Source organism: Panicum hallii, chromosome 3 (genome assembly GCF_002211085.1).
Source record: "Panicum hallii strain FIL2 chromosome 3, PHallii_v3.1, whole genome shotgun sequence".
Lineage (NCBI taxonomy): Eukaryota > Viridiplantae > Streptophyta > Magnoliopsida > Poales > Poaceae > Panicum > Panicum hallii.
The window spans coordinates 12,164,622-12,182,744 of NC_038044.1; the positions used below are offsets into that span (position 1 = coordinate 12,164,622).

General features: G+C 49.2%; 2 protein-coding genes across 2 annotated transcripts; both read left to right on the plus strand.

Moving 5' to 3' along the window:
- The first annotated feature begins 921 nt into the window (after positions 1-921).
- LOC112885210 lies at positions 922-9,736 on the plus strand. Its single transcript, XM_025950864.1, has 9 exons — positions 922-1,082; positions 1,195-1,312; positions 2,880-3,011; positions 3,104-3,541; positions 3,614-3,677; positions 4,116-4,255; positions 4,357-4,668; positions 4,907-5,197; positions 6,583-9,736. The coding sequence occupies exons 1-9, from the start codon at positions 1,063-1,065 to the stop codon at positions 9,412-9,414; spliced, it is 4,347 nt and encodes a 1,448-aa protein (XP_025806649.1). The 5' UTR covers positions 922-1,062; the 3' UTR covers positions 9,415-9,736.
- Positions 9,737-11,147: 1,411 nt separating this feature from the next.
- Positions 11,148-13,919, plus strand: LOC112887949 (MACPF domain-containing protein NSL1-like). The gene is made up of 7 exons (XM_025954246.1): positions 11,148-11,549; positions 11,688-11,926; positions 12,010-12,199; positions 12,306-12,371; positions 12,444-12,627; positions 12,747-12,913; positions 13,019-13,919. Exons 1-7 carry the CDS (start codon positions 11,286-11,288, stop codon positions 13,718-13,720), a joined length of 1,812 nt encoding a protein of 603 aa, XP_025810031.1. The 5' UTR covers positions 11,148-11,285; the 3' UTR covers positions 13,721-13,919.
- Positions 13,920-18,123: the final 4,204 nt, after the last annotated feature.

An 18,123-nucleotide genomic window follows, 5' to 3' on the forward strand; every position in this document is an offset into this window, starting at 1 on the left:
AAAATGGCACCAAATTTAGGTCTATGGAGATTTCATATGCTAGCCATATGATTTAATTGTTACTCAGTGTTAAGATTAAATGTGTCATATGAACCCAGTAACTACTTGCAATTACACCTAAATTAATTATTATAATACTAATTATGTCCGCATGGAATTGATAGGAACGAGGAGATGAAACAAATTGCTCTCAGTTGAGGTTTCATTCCGATTTCAAAGTCTTGGTAAGTTTTATTTTGATGAAATCCAACTCTTTTCCCTCCTCATAAATTTCATTCCATATCAATATTTTTGTCTATGTGGCATGTTATCTAATGAGATCAAAATTCTATGAAATTTGCATTGAGAATGACCTTAAGCCATTCCAATGCAGATTTCATTCTCATTAAGTGAGGTGCCACATTGGTAAAAAGAATATCATGATATTAGAGTTATGAGAAGAGAGAGTGGAGGGATTTCATCTAGATGAAACTTTTACACTATTTTCAAGATAGTGAAATAAGTTGAAACTAGCATCGGGAGTCAGTGCATCACAAATAAATGTTTTTGACATCCTATGAAATAACAAAGATAAAACTTTATAGAGAGGTGTTTTATTCAACAACTTAAGCAGCATAGATGATGTGTTACTATTAGAAACAACCAAATGAAACTACCTTCTGGAATTGCCGAAAAATATTCATAACACGTGTGGTACAATAGTTTAGTTTATTAACCAGACACGCATGTGAGTAGCCCAGGGCCCACAATCCAGCCTCTCAGGTTCATCGGGTCCACAAAAATACTGAGGTAGAGTCACACGTGCGAGCTGATTGCCTGAAGAACTGAATGCAGAAAGCCGAGAGCCTATGAGGCGGGACCCCACTGCGCACCGGGCCTTTATAAATCCCAAAAATCCAAACCGCCTTTTCGCATTTCTCCAAAATTTTGCGTATAAATTTCTCTCTCCTCAGTCTACGCCGCACTCATCCACCCAGACCCTCCCCCACCCACCTCGCCGGAACCCTAACGGCGGCCGCCGGCGCCGGGATCGGCGGCGATCACATTGCTTGCGCCCCCCCGATGGCGACCCACGCCTCCAAGTGAGTTGCCTCCCGGCGCCGATCTATTTTGCCGCTCTCTTCGTTCGGTTTCGCCCTTGCGTCAATTCTGATGCGGATTTGGTTGGTCCGGTGAATCTTGCACCCGTTACAGGAGTTACCTCTGCGCGGGCAGCTCATCGTTCGATGATCCCGACGTGGTTGAGGTTTCCCCGGCGGCCGCCGCGGCCGGGGGGTGGGCCTCGGGCCACAATAAGAGGAAGCGGAGCCAGGTGATGTTGAAATTGCCTTCCCCTTTGCTCACTTTGCGTGGTTATGTTGGTCTCGTTGTTTCGGAATTAGGAATTGCGGTGCGTGTGGATGGTTGGTGCAGTTTGGTGATTGCAGCCGGATTGTACTGGGAGAAACGTTTGGTTATGTTACCCTTCTTTCAGTAAAAATGACTCTCTCAGGTGGGGCAGAATTGAGTCTATTTGTCTAGATACCTTGAGGTTGGTCTGTTGAGTGGTTAGTTTTCTGTGATTGTGCTAGAGAAGTAATAGGTTTTGATAAGGCCTGGTGATTATCTGATTGCAAAACAGTTAATAAGTCTTGCATGAGTCATGTTCGAATGAAATCTGGAATCTATGGTTAACTTTTTATTTGATGATCATCTTATTGATGGGCTGGTAGTCAACCATTGAACTGGTGGAGTTAAAAGTTTTGCAGTCCATTCTCTAGCAAAAATAAATAAACAATAAACCCTTGCCAACTCCCTGAACTATTTCTTAGGAGTCAGAACTCTTGGAGACAACCAGCATGGGAAAGCAGAATTACATCATGACTTCTAATGTACGCAAGTTTATTAAACTTCCTCAAACTATATCAGCTTCTTGAGCTCCCTAGAACAAAATAGGTTCTTGCTTCCCCTTGCATCTCTGTTTCATCTACCATGTCCTTGTTTTTTTTTGAACTTATGACAGCCCTGGTCATCAATAGGTATACCATATGTATTGTCTGCATATCACACAGGTTCCTCATATCAGGTTAGGGGTGGTAATGGATCATGGCCCCAATACCCCCTTAACAATCCAACTCGGTCCTCAATTATTCTTAGCTCAAAATTATATAAAATATGAGCCTGACCCTTAAATTATTTAGGCCCTTTACCCCTACCTTTTTTCCCAGTTTACCTGCATTGTACTGTTCTTGAACACCTGTCAGGAAAAAAGATACTATCTAGAGGGCAACCTATGTGGGAATTTATGTTGGACCCTCATTTGAGTTTCCATCATTTTTGTGCCTTTCTGTTTTATCTGCTGAGTGCTGAATAATAAGGATTCTGTCCCAGACATATCATATATTATGCTTGGTGTGATCAACATGATAACACATGGATGAGTGATGACAGTGGCATTGTCGAGTGCATATTGGTTGAAGTTGTTCGCTGCTGGATTCCCTTTTATGTTGTCATCTCCTTGTTCTGATGGTTAACTATTTTCATTGATCATTATGCTTGGCATATTAGTTCTGTATTTTAGGTACGCAGTGTGAATGTCAGAATTATATAAATGCTGCTATTTGACATTTCGCTCTTTTTAGAGCATTTGGTATGGTAAATAAATAGCTTCTGAGCAGCTTGCATGTTACAATTATACTGTACCAAAAGATTGTCGATTGCAGTTCTGGAAAATACTCTCGTTGATGCATTTTCTTCTGAATTATACTGTTTTGGCATTCTGCTCTTTTTAGAGTATTTGATATGGGCTTCTAAGCATTTCACAATTATACTGTACCGAAAGAATGTTGATTGAAGTTCTGGAAACTACTCTGATTGATGCGTTTTCTTCTGAATTATAGGTTGTACCTCATGAAGTGATTGAAATTGATGATGATGACCCTGATGGAGTTATGATTGTTGGTGATAAAACATCAGTGGACAAGAATAAACAAACTGTTGTATACCCTATGGATTGGGCCAAGCATGGCAAGGTTAATTCCCTCATATTTTTCCCTTTGTCATACCATTTGCTTCTGTACCATGTAAATTTCTGACAGATTCTCTTCTTTGTAAACAAATTCAGAGTAGTCTGGTTCATGAAATTCCTGGCCCAAGCACATATGCTTCAAAATATGCCAGTCCATGGGTTGACCTGAAAATGTTTCAAGACGATGCAGTTTACAACTATTCCGATGACTACCCTTATGAGGGATTTGATGAAGACTATGCTTATGATGAAGATGAGTACGAAGATGACGGTTATGATGCTTCACTTGTTGAAAGCGAGTACAACTATAGTTTGTCTTCCAAGTTTGATAACTTGGATATTCCTCCTGGTGTGGAGCCTTCCTTACCATGGATGCAGAAGACTGAGATTGCAAATAAGTCCAAACCAACTAAGATCGTGGATGCTAAAATAGAAGAAAAATACAAGGTGTTTAAGCAGTTCGATACTGTTGATGATCATAGTGATCATTATTATTCTAAGCCAGAGTCAAGAAAGGTCCAGGTGGTAAAAAAGGTTAGATTTTTTACCTGCCCTCTCTACCCCTCGTTTCCTTAATTTAGTTCAGTGCTAAAGTTCTTTCAACAGCCATCAAAAGACTGGGCGAAACGTATTCAGCACGAGTGGAAAGTCCTAAAAAAAGATTTGCCAGGTAGGTAGCTTGTGCTTTCTATAGTCTGGTTTTATGAACACTGGTTGTACTGGTGTTTTTCATTAGTACGACTTTTGATGCACAATGCAGCAGTGGAACCAAGATTTTAATCTAGGGTAGTCCTAACCAGTACATGTATTTAACATATTCTATGATTTGTACAGAAATTTATTAAATTATTAACTTCTATGATTTGTACAGAAATTTATTAAATTATTAACTAGTAAAGGAGAAAATCTCAAACTTAAGGTAGTCCTTGGCCTATATTGCTAATCACCTGATTTCGCCATTGGCACCATGCCTTTGTTAGTATGACATTTGCTTACTGTTTTTAATACATAAAAGGCACTCTATTCTTAAGGACCAATAATGATTATAATTTAGCTTCTCTTACTTTTGAGAAAGATTTAACTTGGTCTTTTCTTCAAATCGAGCCAGATACAATATTTGTGAGGGCATATGAGGATAGAATGGACCTGCTTAGAGCTGTCATTGTGGGACCAGCTGGCACTCCTTACCATGATGGGCTCTTCTTCTTTGACATTTACTTCCCTCCACAATATCCAAATGTACCACCAGTAAGATTATCTTAACTGAAGCAGTTTATCTCCATCAATTATTTTCCTTGTTTCTTCAGATTGCTTTAAGGATCTTGTATTGATAACTTGTTTCTCTACAGATGGTGAATTACCGTGCTGGTGGTCTGCGGCTTAATCCAAACTTGTATGCTTGTGGGAAGGTGTGCCTTAGCCTCCTAAACACCTGGACTGGCAGTGGATGTGAGAAATGGAATCCATCCAATTCAACTATGCTGCAGGTCTTGGTCTCCATTCAGGCTTTGGTTTTGAATGCCAAACCTTATTTCAATGAGCCTGGTTATGCTATGCATGCTAACACAGTTCATGGGGAGAAGAAATCCCTGACATACAATGAAGATACATTCCTTCTATCATGCAGGACGATGCTGTATTCTCTTCGAAATCCACCAAAGGTATGCCTCTGTTCTTGTCCCAGTTTTTGGAAGAGTACTTTTGTTTCTATAATGATCCTGAACTTTTGGAAACCAATGTAACCATGGCAAGTTGTCAACTGCCATGTGTATGGGACTTGACAATTTAACTTGAAATATAGTTAGTACCTTCTCTATATAAAACTACGTTTAGTCATCTATGCTTATTGTATACAACCTTGATACTTGCAAAAGTCTGATGTAAATGTACTTTCTGCAGAATTTTGAGGATTTTGTTGCTGGCCATTTCCGCAAGTATGGGCACAACATCCTTGTGGCTTGCAGAGCCTACCTGGAAGGTGCTCAGGTCGGATGTCTTGCTAGGGATGGAGTGCAGGATGTCGATGAGGGCGACAAGAGCTGCTCAGTGAGGTTTAAGCAATCGCTGAAGAGACTGTTTGAGGAACTTCTGATGGAGTTCACGGTGAAGGGTGCAGACTGTGACAAATTCCTCAACGAGAAGGCGAGACCTGGGCCTTCCACCGCCGCAGCGGACACCACACTGAGGCTATAAGGCAGAGTCGGCTTGCGCCAAGTAATAATTTTGCCATTCAAGCTACCGCTCTTATTTCAACCTGATAGGGGCCGCGTCAAGTGATGCCCGAGCATCTAACTGCTTCCTGTAGGTCGTGTATGTAAATATCCCTGTCTAGATCTTCTGGTAAAACCTAAGTGACATATCCGTGCGTTTAGGGGGAAAGTATTTTTACTGTAGCTATGACCCGCAAGGGTATTTACCTGCGGCGCCCTTGGCCGCGGCTTGTGTTCATATATGATTGGCGTCTCGATTTGGATATCAAAATGAGGTTTGTCTGGTGGACCCTGCTTGATTCGTTCTTGGGATCTCCGGCCTGGTGTGCCGGCTGCTGTATCTGTCCATTGTTTATCCAGTGGACGATGATGCTTTGGTATAACCGCCTGCCCGTGATCCCTTTGGGTTTAGCAGCTTTGTATGCTTCCGTACATTCTGCAGCACCTGCGCATGATGGTCGCGGTATTTTGCCCAATTTTCTGGGGAGAAAAAAAAACTGAGGGAGCAGCTCTCCAATCCGAGGCAGTTGCATTCAGGAACCGAAACTGTGCTTGGAAATAATTTTGTACCGTGTTTGAAAATCGTTCGAATTTGGAAGAGAACGCTCCTAGTCCCAGACGGTGCTGCGCTCGTTCTGCTGTACACCGTGACCCGGGTGCACCGGACGGGCGGCTCACGGAACCTCGAGCCGCCATTTGCCATCGAGCGTCATTTACTACGGGCTAGTTTGGTTTGTTCGCACTACCGTGGTATAACCCGTACTGAATCACGAAAATGCACATTTGTTTCACGCCTCACTCCTGTTTTCTATTTTTTTTTTCTGCTGAACTCGGCACGCTCCATGACTGTGCCACCAGTATGGGCGGATCCCATTACTACGGCCACCAACTTAGGGTGTGTTCGTTTCCCTGCCTCTAAATTTTAGAGGGGTCACATCAAAAAGAATCTTGTTATTTAGAAGTATTAAATAAAGTCTAATTACAAAACTAATTGCAGAACCCCAGGTCTAATTCGCGAGACGAATCTAATGAGGTATATTAATCCATGATTAGTGGATGATTACTGTAGCATCACTGTGGCAAATTATGGATTATTTAGGCTCATTAAATTTGTCTCGCGAATTAACACCCATCTGTCAAAAAAAATTTATAAAAAGATTTTATTTAATACTTCTAAATGATAAGATTCTCTTTGATGTGATGGGTCTAAAATTTAGAGGGGAGGAAACGAACACCCCCTTATTGTCACCAGACACACACCGGTATGATCAACTGAATAAATGATCGGATCACACCACACCAATGGATCCATAACAAGACCTGAACAAAATGAGAGAAAAAAATGTCCCATCTAATTATCGATAGCTTAAACCTCCGAAGTCAAGCCTTCCGCGTCTCCTCCGTCCTCCCCGTCGTCTCCTTCCCCAAAACCAGATGGGCGAGGGGAGGAGGCGAGATCTCACTCCCCGCTCCATCTCCGCCTCCCAGTCCCAAATGGCGCCACCGCGCGCTAGCCCTACCCACCGCCCGCGCCTCGCCCTCCCCCTCATCATCCTGCTCCTGATCCCCGCCGCCGCCGCCGCCGCCGCCGGAGATACCTCCTTGTCCACGTTCTCCTACTCCCGCCACTGCCCCGGTCTCCCCGCCGCGCTCGACCTCCCCGCCGGCGATGGGCCCGCGCTCCCCGCCCTGCAGCTCTCCACCGGCTACTTCTCCGGCGGGGCCCGCGTCTTCGGCCCCGAAACCTCCTCCCAGCCGCGGTCCTTCTCGCTCCTCCCCTCCTCCGTCGCCCGCACCGCCAACGCCTCGCTCCTCCACGTCTCCGCCACGCTCCCCGTCTCCGGTGGCCGACGCCGGTTCCGCTACGGCCTCGACGGCCGCAACCTCTTCGAGTACGACGGCCAGGCGCGCCACTTCCGCCCGCGCCTCCCGCGCTTCACGGGGCGGCGCGGCTCCATCACCTTCGGCCTGGAGGGCTACTACTCGACGGCCTCCGGCGAGCTCTGCATGGTCGGCACCGGCTCCGGCCGCGCCGCCGACGGCAAGCCCGTGCACTTCCTCCCCGTCGTGCTCCGCCTCGGCTTCCCCAGCCCCGCCAATTTGACGCGGTCCTTCGTCACCGGCCGCCTCGAGAGCGTCGACACCATCAGCCCCATCGAGCCCGTCTCACTCGTCGCCTACGCCGAGGAGGGATACGCGTACGCGGAGAGCGCCTCCTGCCCACCGCCACCTGCAGGGAGGCTCGACGCGCTCCAGGTGTTCGAGGGTAGGAATTTCTCGTGTGCTCATCTCAGTTCAATGCTCAAACAGCCGTTCAGGTTGGACTACCGAAACGGCAGTGAGTCTACCGCATCCTCACTGGGGCTCCACCAAAGGTACATGTATGTCAACCGGCTGCAATGCAAGGATGATGGTGCCGTCCGTGCTTATGTGGCATTCACTAACCAGACAGAGGCATCAAGGTACTACTTCATGCTGGGTGAGAAGGCGGTTGTGGCAGATGGGTTCTGGGATCGGCAGAGAAGCCGGCTTTGCCTCAAAGGGTGTCATGTAGTCAACTCGGGACCATCCCGTGCGGATTTGGCAGTGGGTGAGTGTGGAATTGGGATGAGCTTCTGGTTCCCAGCAGTGTGGTCGTTACAGCAACGGAGCTTTGCTGCTGGTCTGGTCTGGAATACGAGTCTGAAAAGTGGTGAAGCCATTGCTGCAGGTTCTAGTGCAATCACTCCCAACTACAGGGGCAATCTTGCTGGTTTGAAGTATAATTATACTAAGGTGGATGAGGCTATGAAGCACTATGAGAAGTCTGGATTGAACAAGAACAGGAAAGGAAAGTTCCCAGATAGCAGTTCATACCGAGACTTGGTGTTTCGTTTTTTTGTGCAGAAAGGAGGCGGTTCTGGATATGCATCGCCCGTCACAATTGGGTCAATGTTGTTTGATGGTAACTCTTTGGTGGTTCCAGATCCCTTTTCTCATCATGTGACAACCGAGATGAAGCAGAGACTGATTAATGTCAGCTACGACATATATTATGTTGGGAATTGGTCTCTAGAATCATTCCATCGTCGGCATATCTCTGCAGAGGGTGTTTATGATACTAAGACAGGCTCCCTTTGCATGATCGCTTGTCGAGTGCTTAACGTTTCATCAGATTGTGAAATTCTAGTGACTGCTCAGTTTTCTTCTTTGGATGCAAAAGTAGCACAGCATGTGAAGGGGACAATCAGAAGCTTGAGGAAGAAGACTGACCCTCTTTTCTTTGAAACACTGGACATTGCTTCATATGGGATGTATGTAGAGCAAGTGGATGAATCAATATGGAGAATGGACTTAGAAAGCACCATGGCCTTGATCTCTATGACACTGGCATGCATCTTCATTGCTGTGCAGCTTTTTCATGTCAACAAGGTCCCTGAAGCACTTCCTGCCATGTCAATCACGATGCTTGTTGTTCTGGCTTTGGGTTACATGATCCCTCTTGTACTGAACTTTGAGGCTCTCTTCAAGAACAGCAACAAACAGACCTTCCCGCTTGCAGGCGGCGGTTGGCTTGAGGTGAATGAAGTCATGGTGCGAATTATTACCATGATAACATTTCTGCTGCAGTTGCGACTTCTTCAGTTGGCATGGTCTGCACGGTCTGTGGATGTAAGCAAAGCTGAGTCATGGGCTGCTGAGAGGAAAGTACTCTGGATATGCTTGCCACTGTACATCATTGGGGGAATTATTACTTGGGTTGTTCACATGAGGTTTAACCACAGCCGAAGAATGCTAAGGCAGGTTGTCCAGATCAAGCCAGTTGGACATGCATTCTGGGAGGACCTTGTGTCTTATGGTGGATTAATACTCGATGGGTTCTTGCTCCCTCAAGCGATCCTAAATGCTTTCTCAGATTCCAAAGTTAGAGCCCTTTCCCTGGGGTTTTACATCGGAAGCACCATGATCCGTTCTCTGCCTCATGTGTACGATGTGTTCAGGAGAAAGCATTTTGTGCCCAGCTTGAGACCATCTTACATGTATGCGAGCCCTCATGATGATCTCTTCAGCCTGGCATGGGACATTGTGATACCTTGTGGAGCATTACTTCTGTCAGTGGTTGTCTTCTTTCAGCAGCGGCTTGGAGGTGGTTTCTTCCTTTGTTCAAAGAGCAGGAAGACGAGGGAATATGAAATGGTTTCCACAGTCAGTTCTTAAGAAAATCTTAGTTGTTTTGAAATGTTTTTACCAGTCGGTTCTCAACAAGCTTTATATTATTGTTGCAAAAGAAATATAGAGGGGGTTTACATGTAGACAAAGAAATAGCTGTTCCAGTGGATGTTTGTTTTACAAATGTGCTTGTTTGCAGCAAAAGTTACGTGCATGTATACGAAAGATGATACACAAATTGGGATAAGTTTTGGGCCTTAATTTAGGATGCTTAATACCGTTTACTCTGTTCCAAGTTACTCTGCAGTATTCGCATGTGGTAATTGGCCCCTTGTTCTGTGTGTAACCAGATTCAGATCAATTGGGTTTTTATCGCATTCCTTCCAAATATGGTTCAATTTCGGTCTAAGTTTGGATTTCTATTGTTTCAGTTCGTTTCCTATGTGTAAGCTTGATGAGATCTGCTGGTCCGTGGCGGAAAAATCCTCATTTGTGGCCTGATTGGAGATGGTCCTTGGTGGCACGTACATTTGTTTCGCTATCGTTGTTGCACGGCGCTACACTAGCGTCCTTGTGCGAGCGTGACTCGCATTGCCCACCCTCCCCGAAACTTCTGTGTGCGCGTAAGAAAGCTCAGGTCTGATTTGAACGTTGCGATGCGCTAGAGAATATCTATCTGTGCTGACACGGTTGCAGTCGCATGCCGTTGGCCTCGCTGACTCCAGGGCTGATCAATTACGAGGAACCAAACTTGCAGTTCACTGGAATTTCAGTTCAGTCTGGCCAACCATGGTGAATGAATCTTTTGACATCGAAGGGATATTTGGTTTAGCTCTATCATATTAAAAAGATCTTATTATTTAGAAGTATTAAATAAAATTTAATTATAAAATTAATTGCAGAACTTTTAGACTGATTCGCGAGACAATCTAATGAGATATGCTAGTCCATAACTAGCGGATGGTTGCTATAGAGTACTGTAGCAAATTATAGATTAATTAGGCTTATTAAATTCGTCTCGCGAATTAGCATCCATACGTAAAAAAAATTTATAAATAAATTTTATTTAATACTCCTAAATAGTAAGATTTTCTTTAAACTTTAGCCCTCTAAGACTAAACGGGATCTGAATCAGCAGATGACACAGCTCCAAACCATTGGTTCTCTAAAAAAAACACCACATGCGGTTTAAAAGAAAAGGAAAAAACCACCACATGACACTGGTCAATCATAAGTCATAACCACTTCCATAAAAGTAAGAGGACGAAGCAGCAAGCCTCCAAACAGGCCCTTTCAGTCTGACACGACGCACGAGCACACAGCTCCTTTTTTTTTGGAGGGAAACGAGCACACAGCTCCTGCACTCCTTCCACGGCGCGGGCTCCAGCCAGTCTACATCCCGGCCGAAAACCCCCAAAGGCCCAAACCCTCGTGCCCGGCGCCCCGTTTTGGCCCGTCCCTCGCGTCGCTTGACCGGGGTAGCCTAGCCGCCTCGCGCTCGCGCGAGCCACGCCGCGATAGGGCGACAGCGACGAGGCCCTCCCGCGACCCAGTCAACCCGCGCACCTCCCCATCCGCACGTCACTCCACTGACGCGTCCCCCTGCCCACCCCACCCTACCTGGATGGTGCCCCCCACCACCCGCGACCTTGACCAAGGCCGCGCGCGCGCCCCGTCGCTGTCGCGCCATCGCCGCCTGCAGCCCGCAGGCAGGCTGACCCACGCCACGCCACGCCACCACACACACTCCCAGTACACGGCGACCAGGGCTCCGCGGCCGAGTCCACACCGCGCCGCGCGGCGGGGCCGATGGAATAGCACCGTACCGGTGGCGGCACAGTCTCTCTCGCTGTCGCAGCGGCTTATAACGCCGAGAGCGCGCGGGGCGGGGCAGAGGAGGAAGAGGGGCGGGGGCGACGATGAGGGGATCCTCGGGCGCGCGGATGACCGCGCAGGGCGCGGCGGAGGCGGCCGTGGGCGCGGTCGGGTGCGGCTACGACCTCACGGGGGACCTCCGCCTGGCGCGCGCCAAGCCGGCGGGGCGGCTGGTGGAGCTCGACACCGCGCGGGCGCGGGAGCTGTCCCTGCCGGGCGGGGCCGTCGTCGCGGGCGTGCCCGCCGGGATCGTCGCCGACAAGGGCGAGCGCACGCGGTTCCGCTCCGACGTCCTCTCCTTCGCTCAGGTTCGCGTCACAAGTCTCGCTGTGCGCTTTGGGTTTTCCTTTTTCCCCCCTTGGTGCTCGAGTTGAGCTCCCAGTCCGAGCCCTGACCCCTGACGAGTGGTGTGTGTGTGCGCGCGCGGTGTCGCCGGTCGGCCGCAGATGGCGGAGCAGGTGAACCAATCGCTGTCGCTGGCGGGGAAGATCCCCTCCGGCGCCTTCAACGCCATGTTCGACTACCGCGGGTGCTGGCACCGGGACGCCGCGGCCACGCGGAGCCTCTGCTTCGACGGCCGCTTCGTCGAGCTTTACAGCGTCGAGGCCGTGCGCGCGCAGCTCGCCCTGCAGGACCGCGTCAAGCAGGACCTGCCGCCCTTCTGGGATCCCCCGGCGCTCGCCGAGTACGCGCGCCGACTCCCCCCTCCCTGTTGCGCAGCGCAGCGCAAAGCAACCAAAACTGATGCGGTCTCGCTGCTCTCTGCAGGTTCATCGACAAGTACGGCACGCACGTCATCGTCGGGGTGAAGATGGGAGGCAAGGACGTGGTCTGCGTCAAGCAGCTCAAGGGCTCCAGCCTGACGCAGAGCGACGTGCAGGCCCGGCTCAAGAAGCTCGCCGACGACAAGTTCTCCCAAGACGGCGCCGGAGACGACAGATTAGCGCACGGGCTAAACGTGAGTCTTCTCTCTGCTCCTCGTGCAACTCGTTCCAAGGAATTTGGAGAGTTCATACCTGCCCGCGTGTGAAACGAATGAACAAAGAGGTCTCGTTGTGCTACAGGGAAATTTCGGCCCCGGATCAGCTGCCTGGCAGTCGTTCAGATCACCCGTCGTGTCCCACAAGGATGTAAGCGCTGCTTCGCCGAACGATTTACTGATCACCAACAGCCAGAAATTAACCCGGTTGAAATTTCGGTAGGACGTCGTCTGCATCCACATCCGAAGAGGCGGCGCCGACAGCGGCCAGGGCCACGGCAGATGGCTCTCCACGATCACCGCTTACCCGGACGTCATCTCGATGTCGTTCGTGCCCATAACTTCCCTGCTGACCGGCGTTCGAGGCTGCGGGTTCCTGAACCATGCGGTGAATCTCTACCTCAGATGTAAGCGTCTCTGCTGCGTTGCACTGTCATCTGACTTTTGTCGGTAAGTCTAATCTGAGCTCACTTGGGATTCAGTTCAGATGTCTGATCGGCCGTCCATTTCCTGCTTGTGGATTCAGACAAACCGCCGATAGAGGAGCTGCAGCAGTTCCTGGAGTTCCAGGTGCCGCGGCACTGGGCTCCAGAGTTTGGTGAGCTTCCTCTTTGCCTCCAGAGGAGGAAGAACAGCTTGCCGTCTCTTCAGTTCACCCTCATGGGCCCTAAGCTTCATGTCAACACTGCCAAGGTAGCCATCAAACACGGCATTCTCTTCCCTGTGTCGTGTTCGGAACCTGTTGCCTTGATCACTATTCCTGTTTGCGGAACTCAAACCAGATCCTGTGTCACGCAGGTCGATTCCGGAAACCGGCCGGTGACCGGCATCCGGCTCTTCTTGGAAGGCAAGAAGAACGACCGGCTGGGCGTCCACCTGCAGCACCTGTCGGTGACGCCGAGCACGATCACGGTGGTGGGCGAGGCCGCGTCGGCCGAGGACGTGACCGTGAACGAGCGCGACTACATCGAGCCCGTCAGGTCGCCGCTGCTGTCGCACGTCTGCACGGCGCCGGTGCAGTACAACGGCGCGCGGATCGACGACTGCGCGGCGATCGTGACCAGAGCGTGGCTGGAGGTGCGGGACACCTGCTGCCTCAAGAAGGTGTTCTTCCTGCGGCTCGGCTTCTCGGGCGTCGCGGCCATGAAAATACGGCGGTCCGAGTGGGGCGGGCCCTCCGTCGTGCCCCGCAAGTCCGGCTCGCTGTCGGCGAGGCTCAGCGCGGCGCTGTCCGGCGGCCTGGCGCAGGTGCCGCCGCCCCCCACGGAGGAGGAGAAAGTGGAGGTGAATTCCGCCATATTCCCCAAGGGCCCGCCGGTGCCGCTCCCGGTCCAGAAGATGGCGAGGCACGTGGACACCACCGAGGTGATGAGGGGCCCCGACGACCAGCCGGGGTACTGGGTGGTCACCGGCGCGAAGCTGTGCGTTGAGAGCGGCAAGGTCGCGCTCAAGGTCAAGTACTCGCTGCTCATCGCCGTGCAAGAGGACACTGACGTCTGACGGCTTCATTGCCGTTGATCGATGCCTCGGCTTCTCTGTTTGTGTGTGTGGTTTAATTTGCTTAGTGTACAGCGTGCAGTTCAGTCGTCCGAGTGGTGTAAATAGTGCAGAGGGCGCACGCTGCTTATAGAGATGTCGTAGTTGTACAGAACGTACTACAGAAATGGACTCTGTTTGCATGCAAATTATTTTTAGAGTATCTATTATCTTAATATAATAGTGTTAAAAGAAGCCGTCGAGAAGATTTACAAATTACCACATTAATCGGAAAAAAGAAAAATAGAAGGATATACCACCGTTAGATTTTATAAATATCTAACGGTCTAAAATAATCTAGAGAGTCTATATCGAGTACAACTAATAAATATATAAATTCAAAATTAAAGAAAAGAAATTATCTATAATATATGGTATGGGATGAAAATAGAAACATATTTAATTTGAACTTTACATGTACTCTACGATCCTACATTGGTAAGGTATGACATGGAAAGAAATATAGATAGATCATTTCTTAACTATACAAGACAACCCGTGTGGAGCAATCAAATATATTTTTAAATACTCTTAATCAAACCGGTTTGGACTTTGGGCTGTGTTGGTGTTTTACCGCCACGCCCACCAAGCGATATCCCCGAGGTGGTGAGTTTGTAGGTAGGGTGTCGCCGAGATCAGGAACTCGAAGGTGCAAGGAACACAAGGTTTAGATAGGTTCGGGACGCCGAAAGCATAATACCCTACATCATGTATGGTCTGTATTATCTTTGATGGTGATTGTCCCTTTGGAGGGGGTCCCTGTCCGCCCTTATATAGTCTGGGGGATAGATTTACATGGAAGTCCTAGTCGGGTACAAGCCCTGGAGTCTTACCCTAGTACTTCTCGGCTAGTTTTCTACCGTATCCGACTAGTTTCACTATTATATGAGTACTCCTACTACACTACGAGTACTTACAACAACAGATGTAGAGTGTAGACCATGTCCCATCCCGTATCCAAAAAAATTACGCCACGTGCACAGTCCCGTGTGTCCGGATCTAACGGAAGGGTGAGCGCCTGGCATGTCTCCGTTCATAAAAATGGAAGGTACTCCATTTTTACATGTACTTAGGATATTAACAATGGCCTGTAAGATGATACTTTGACAGTAATTTGTATAGCATTTGGAATAAATATGATTAAATATTAAGAAAGTATCTTTTATGATGACTGTAACAAAATCTATCTTATATCGCCAATCCACGAGGGTTTTATATAGATGGTAAAAATTTTGAAACTATTTTATTACTAGAGGGAATACATTCTTGAATGACCGCCGGCTGTCCTTTTTTCTCACCAGGTAAAGGCCCATGCGGTGCTACGGACAATCATTATTATCAGCTTTTCAAAAGCGGCTGACGCGATGCAATTATCATATGGGATGGGACGACAACACGGCCCTGTTCCATCGATCCCCGTCGCAAACCATCCGCCGCAGTAGAGCAAGCCGAGCGCCGTCTACAACGGTTTGCCGAGCCGATTCGCCGCGGTCATCGGCTGTTGGACCAACCCGAGGCTGCCACGAGCTTCCCTCACCGATCTGCACCTCTTCCGCCTCCTCACATCACCGTTACCCCACCAGACGTCACTGCCCATGGAGCAGACCGAGCCACCGCCGCCACCATCTTCTCCGTCCTGCCAAAATTCCAGCTAATTTCGTCCGTCCTGCCATCCCAGAGGAAGAACGGGAGCGCAAGAGCGGAGCGGGTTGGGCCTCGGCCGCCAGAGGCGAGCGCGGGGGAAGGCAAGAGCATCGGAGGAGGAGACGAGAGATGCGGCGGCGGCAAGCGCGAGGGGGAGCGCTGGCGTGTATTTTTTTTACGCGGTAGGGGGCGGCGCGGAGGCAGAGCTACGGGGGTGCGACGAGGACACTGCATGCTTTTTAGTAGTAGAGATAAATCTATATCGTGCGTTGCTTTATGGGAGTTGAAATTTTTCTAATCATGAGGCATTGCAGTCTAGCAATATGCTATTTTGAACCAATACACACACATCAACTTTGAACGAACTAAAAGAAAGGCATATAAAATTTTTCAAAAGATCAAAATTTGAACTTATATTCCATTACTAAACTCGTCAATTGAACCACAAAGATCTGCTCATTCCTAATCCCATGATCCGGAATCCATGCTCAATGTCAGGGTATATATAAAAATGTATTTTCTAAAACATCATGCCTCCTTTTCCAAAATCTTCATGATTGTATGTTGTGGCCATAGCAATCGGCGAAACCTCCAAACATGACACACGAAATAAGACACTGTCAAAAGAAATTGTCAAAATAAAAAAAATTAATGACGCAACTCAACATTGTGAAAAGAAATTTCATAAAAAATTGCACACTGGATAAGACACTGAAGGGAAAAATTAAAGTATTTATGATAGAAGTGTTTAACTACAAAATTCCATTAATTCAAAATTCCATTAACTCTCTGTCCAAGATCATGTATGCACCTCCAAACATCCCGTGATTAAATATCACCGTATACCATATGTAGCATCCGTATTTTTTTACTGTTTACTCGAGTAAATAACTACTTGCTAGCTGATACTAATATTTAATTTTCTCTTAATTCATCAGATTTTTTCCAAATTCTTAATGTCCTGCAAAAGCATTTAACAAGATGAGTCTACCGTTAAACATGTCACAAAACCTCAAAATTAAGGGCTCGTTTGGTATGGCTCTGGCTTCTTAAAACAGTTTCTCATAATCTTTTAATGAAATAGAATGGGATCAAAAGTCCATAATACCCTTATCTCCTTTTCTTCTTTTTTCTTCCTATTTCTTTTTCTTCATCCATTTTTCTCATTCCTCCCTTTCATTTTCCCCTTTCATTCTTTTTTTCCCTTGCAGGTCTGCCTGCCTTATCCCCTTCCTGCGGACTACGGTGGCTCCTTTTCTGGTCCAGTTTTCTTATCTCATTGCACCGCCCGCACAGCCGCCCATGCCTCGCACCGCCTGGCAAGCAGGCTCCGCGCCTCTGCCTCACGCCAAGGAGCCGCCCTTGCCTTTCCGCTGCCGTCTCCAGCCGCCTCCGCTCCACCTCTCGCTCCTGCCGCCTACCTCCTTGTGCTCCTGTCATTTCTTTTTTCTCCTACGAAGCAGGCGGCGGTTCCTGCGATTGATGACCGGGGGGGAGGGGGGGGCAATGGAGGCCGGAAACGAGGTCCTGATGGTGCAAATCGGTAGATCCGGCAGTGGGCTACCCAATGTCGCAGGTGGCGCCGCTCCAATCCCGGCCATGCGCCCTGGAGGGCCGGCGCCAGGATCGCAAGGCGCTCTGCCGCTGCATGTGCGCCTCCAGGTACAAGGGCGCATGCGTGGCCCAGCGGCCTGGACACACCCGGGGTGGTGCCCACCGACGGTAGTGCCCCGCCGATCGGTGCACTAGTAGCCGCCTGGGCGGGCCTGGCAGCGGGCGCATAGCCGGGTGAGCTGCGGCGGCGGGCGGGCGGGGTGCGACGAGATGGTCGAGCGAGCAGGCTGCGATAGGATGGGTGGGCAGGCTGCGGCACAGTGGGCGCATCGAGGCCAGCTGCGGCTGGGCAAGCGAGCTGCAACGTGACGGCCGGGAGGGCAACAGCGAGGCTTGCGATAGCCGGGCGGACGGGCTGCGGCGCAGCGGGCGGGCAAGCGGCGTGGCGGACGGTGATGAGGTTGGCGATGGCCGGGGCGGACGAGCTGCGGCGGGACGGCTGGGCGGGCGAGAGGGGTGTGGGCGAAGTCATAGGGTGGGAGATGCTGACACTAGATACAAGTTGTATTTCCTTACCTTTGGCCACAACTTGCTGCTAGCTCATGCGGATATGTGGTATGGACTATGAAGGTAGATTAGTAGATGAGAGCAGCTCCACCATGTGCAGCGGTGGACCGGCTCCATGACCTGCGACCTCCACCCAATTCCGTACAGCTATGCCTCGGATGAGTCGCAGCCCCGTAGCGCCGCCGTCGCCGCGACATGTTCCGCCTAGCCCCACGGCCTTCCCCTCGACCATGAATGAGCTTCGAGGTTCTGAGCCGCGTTCGTCTACCCTCAGCATGCGTTCCGCGACCGTATCGTCAACAATAGCAAGCAGTTGTTTAGGTGTTAAAAAATCCGAAAGATCACGTGGCTGGTCATTCATCAAAAATTCACCTATCGGTGCCCCGTGCTGCACATTACTTGCCGCTAGCCTAGTCTTTGATGGTGGGTCTATCAGTGTCTACGAGGCCGCGCCCTCCTCTGCAGCTCTCCTGTATCCCGTCCTCTCCAAGCCCTGCACCAATATAGTTATACCTGGTGGGCCTGCAATACTCGAGCTCTTCCACATTGGCGAGCGCGCTGAAGTGGAGTGGCAGGTCACGTGGATTGAACAGCGAGGAGAG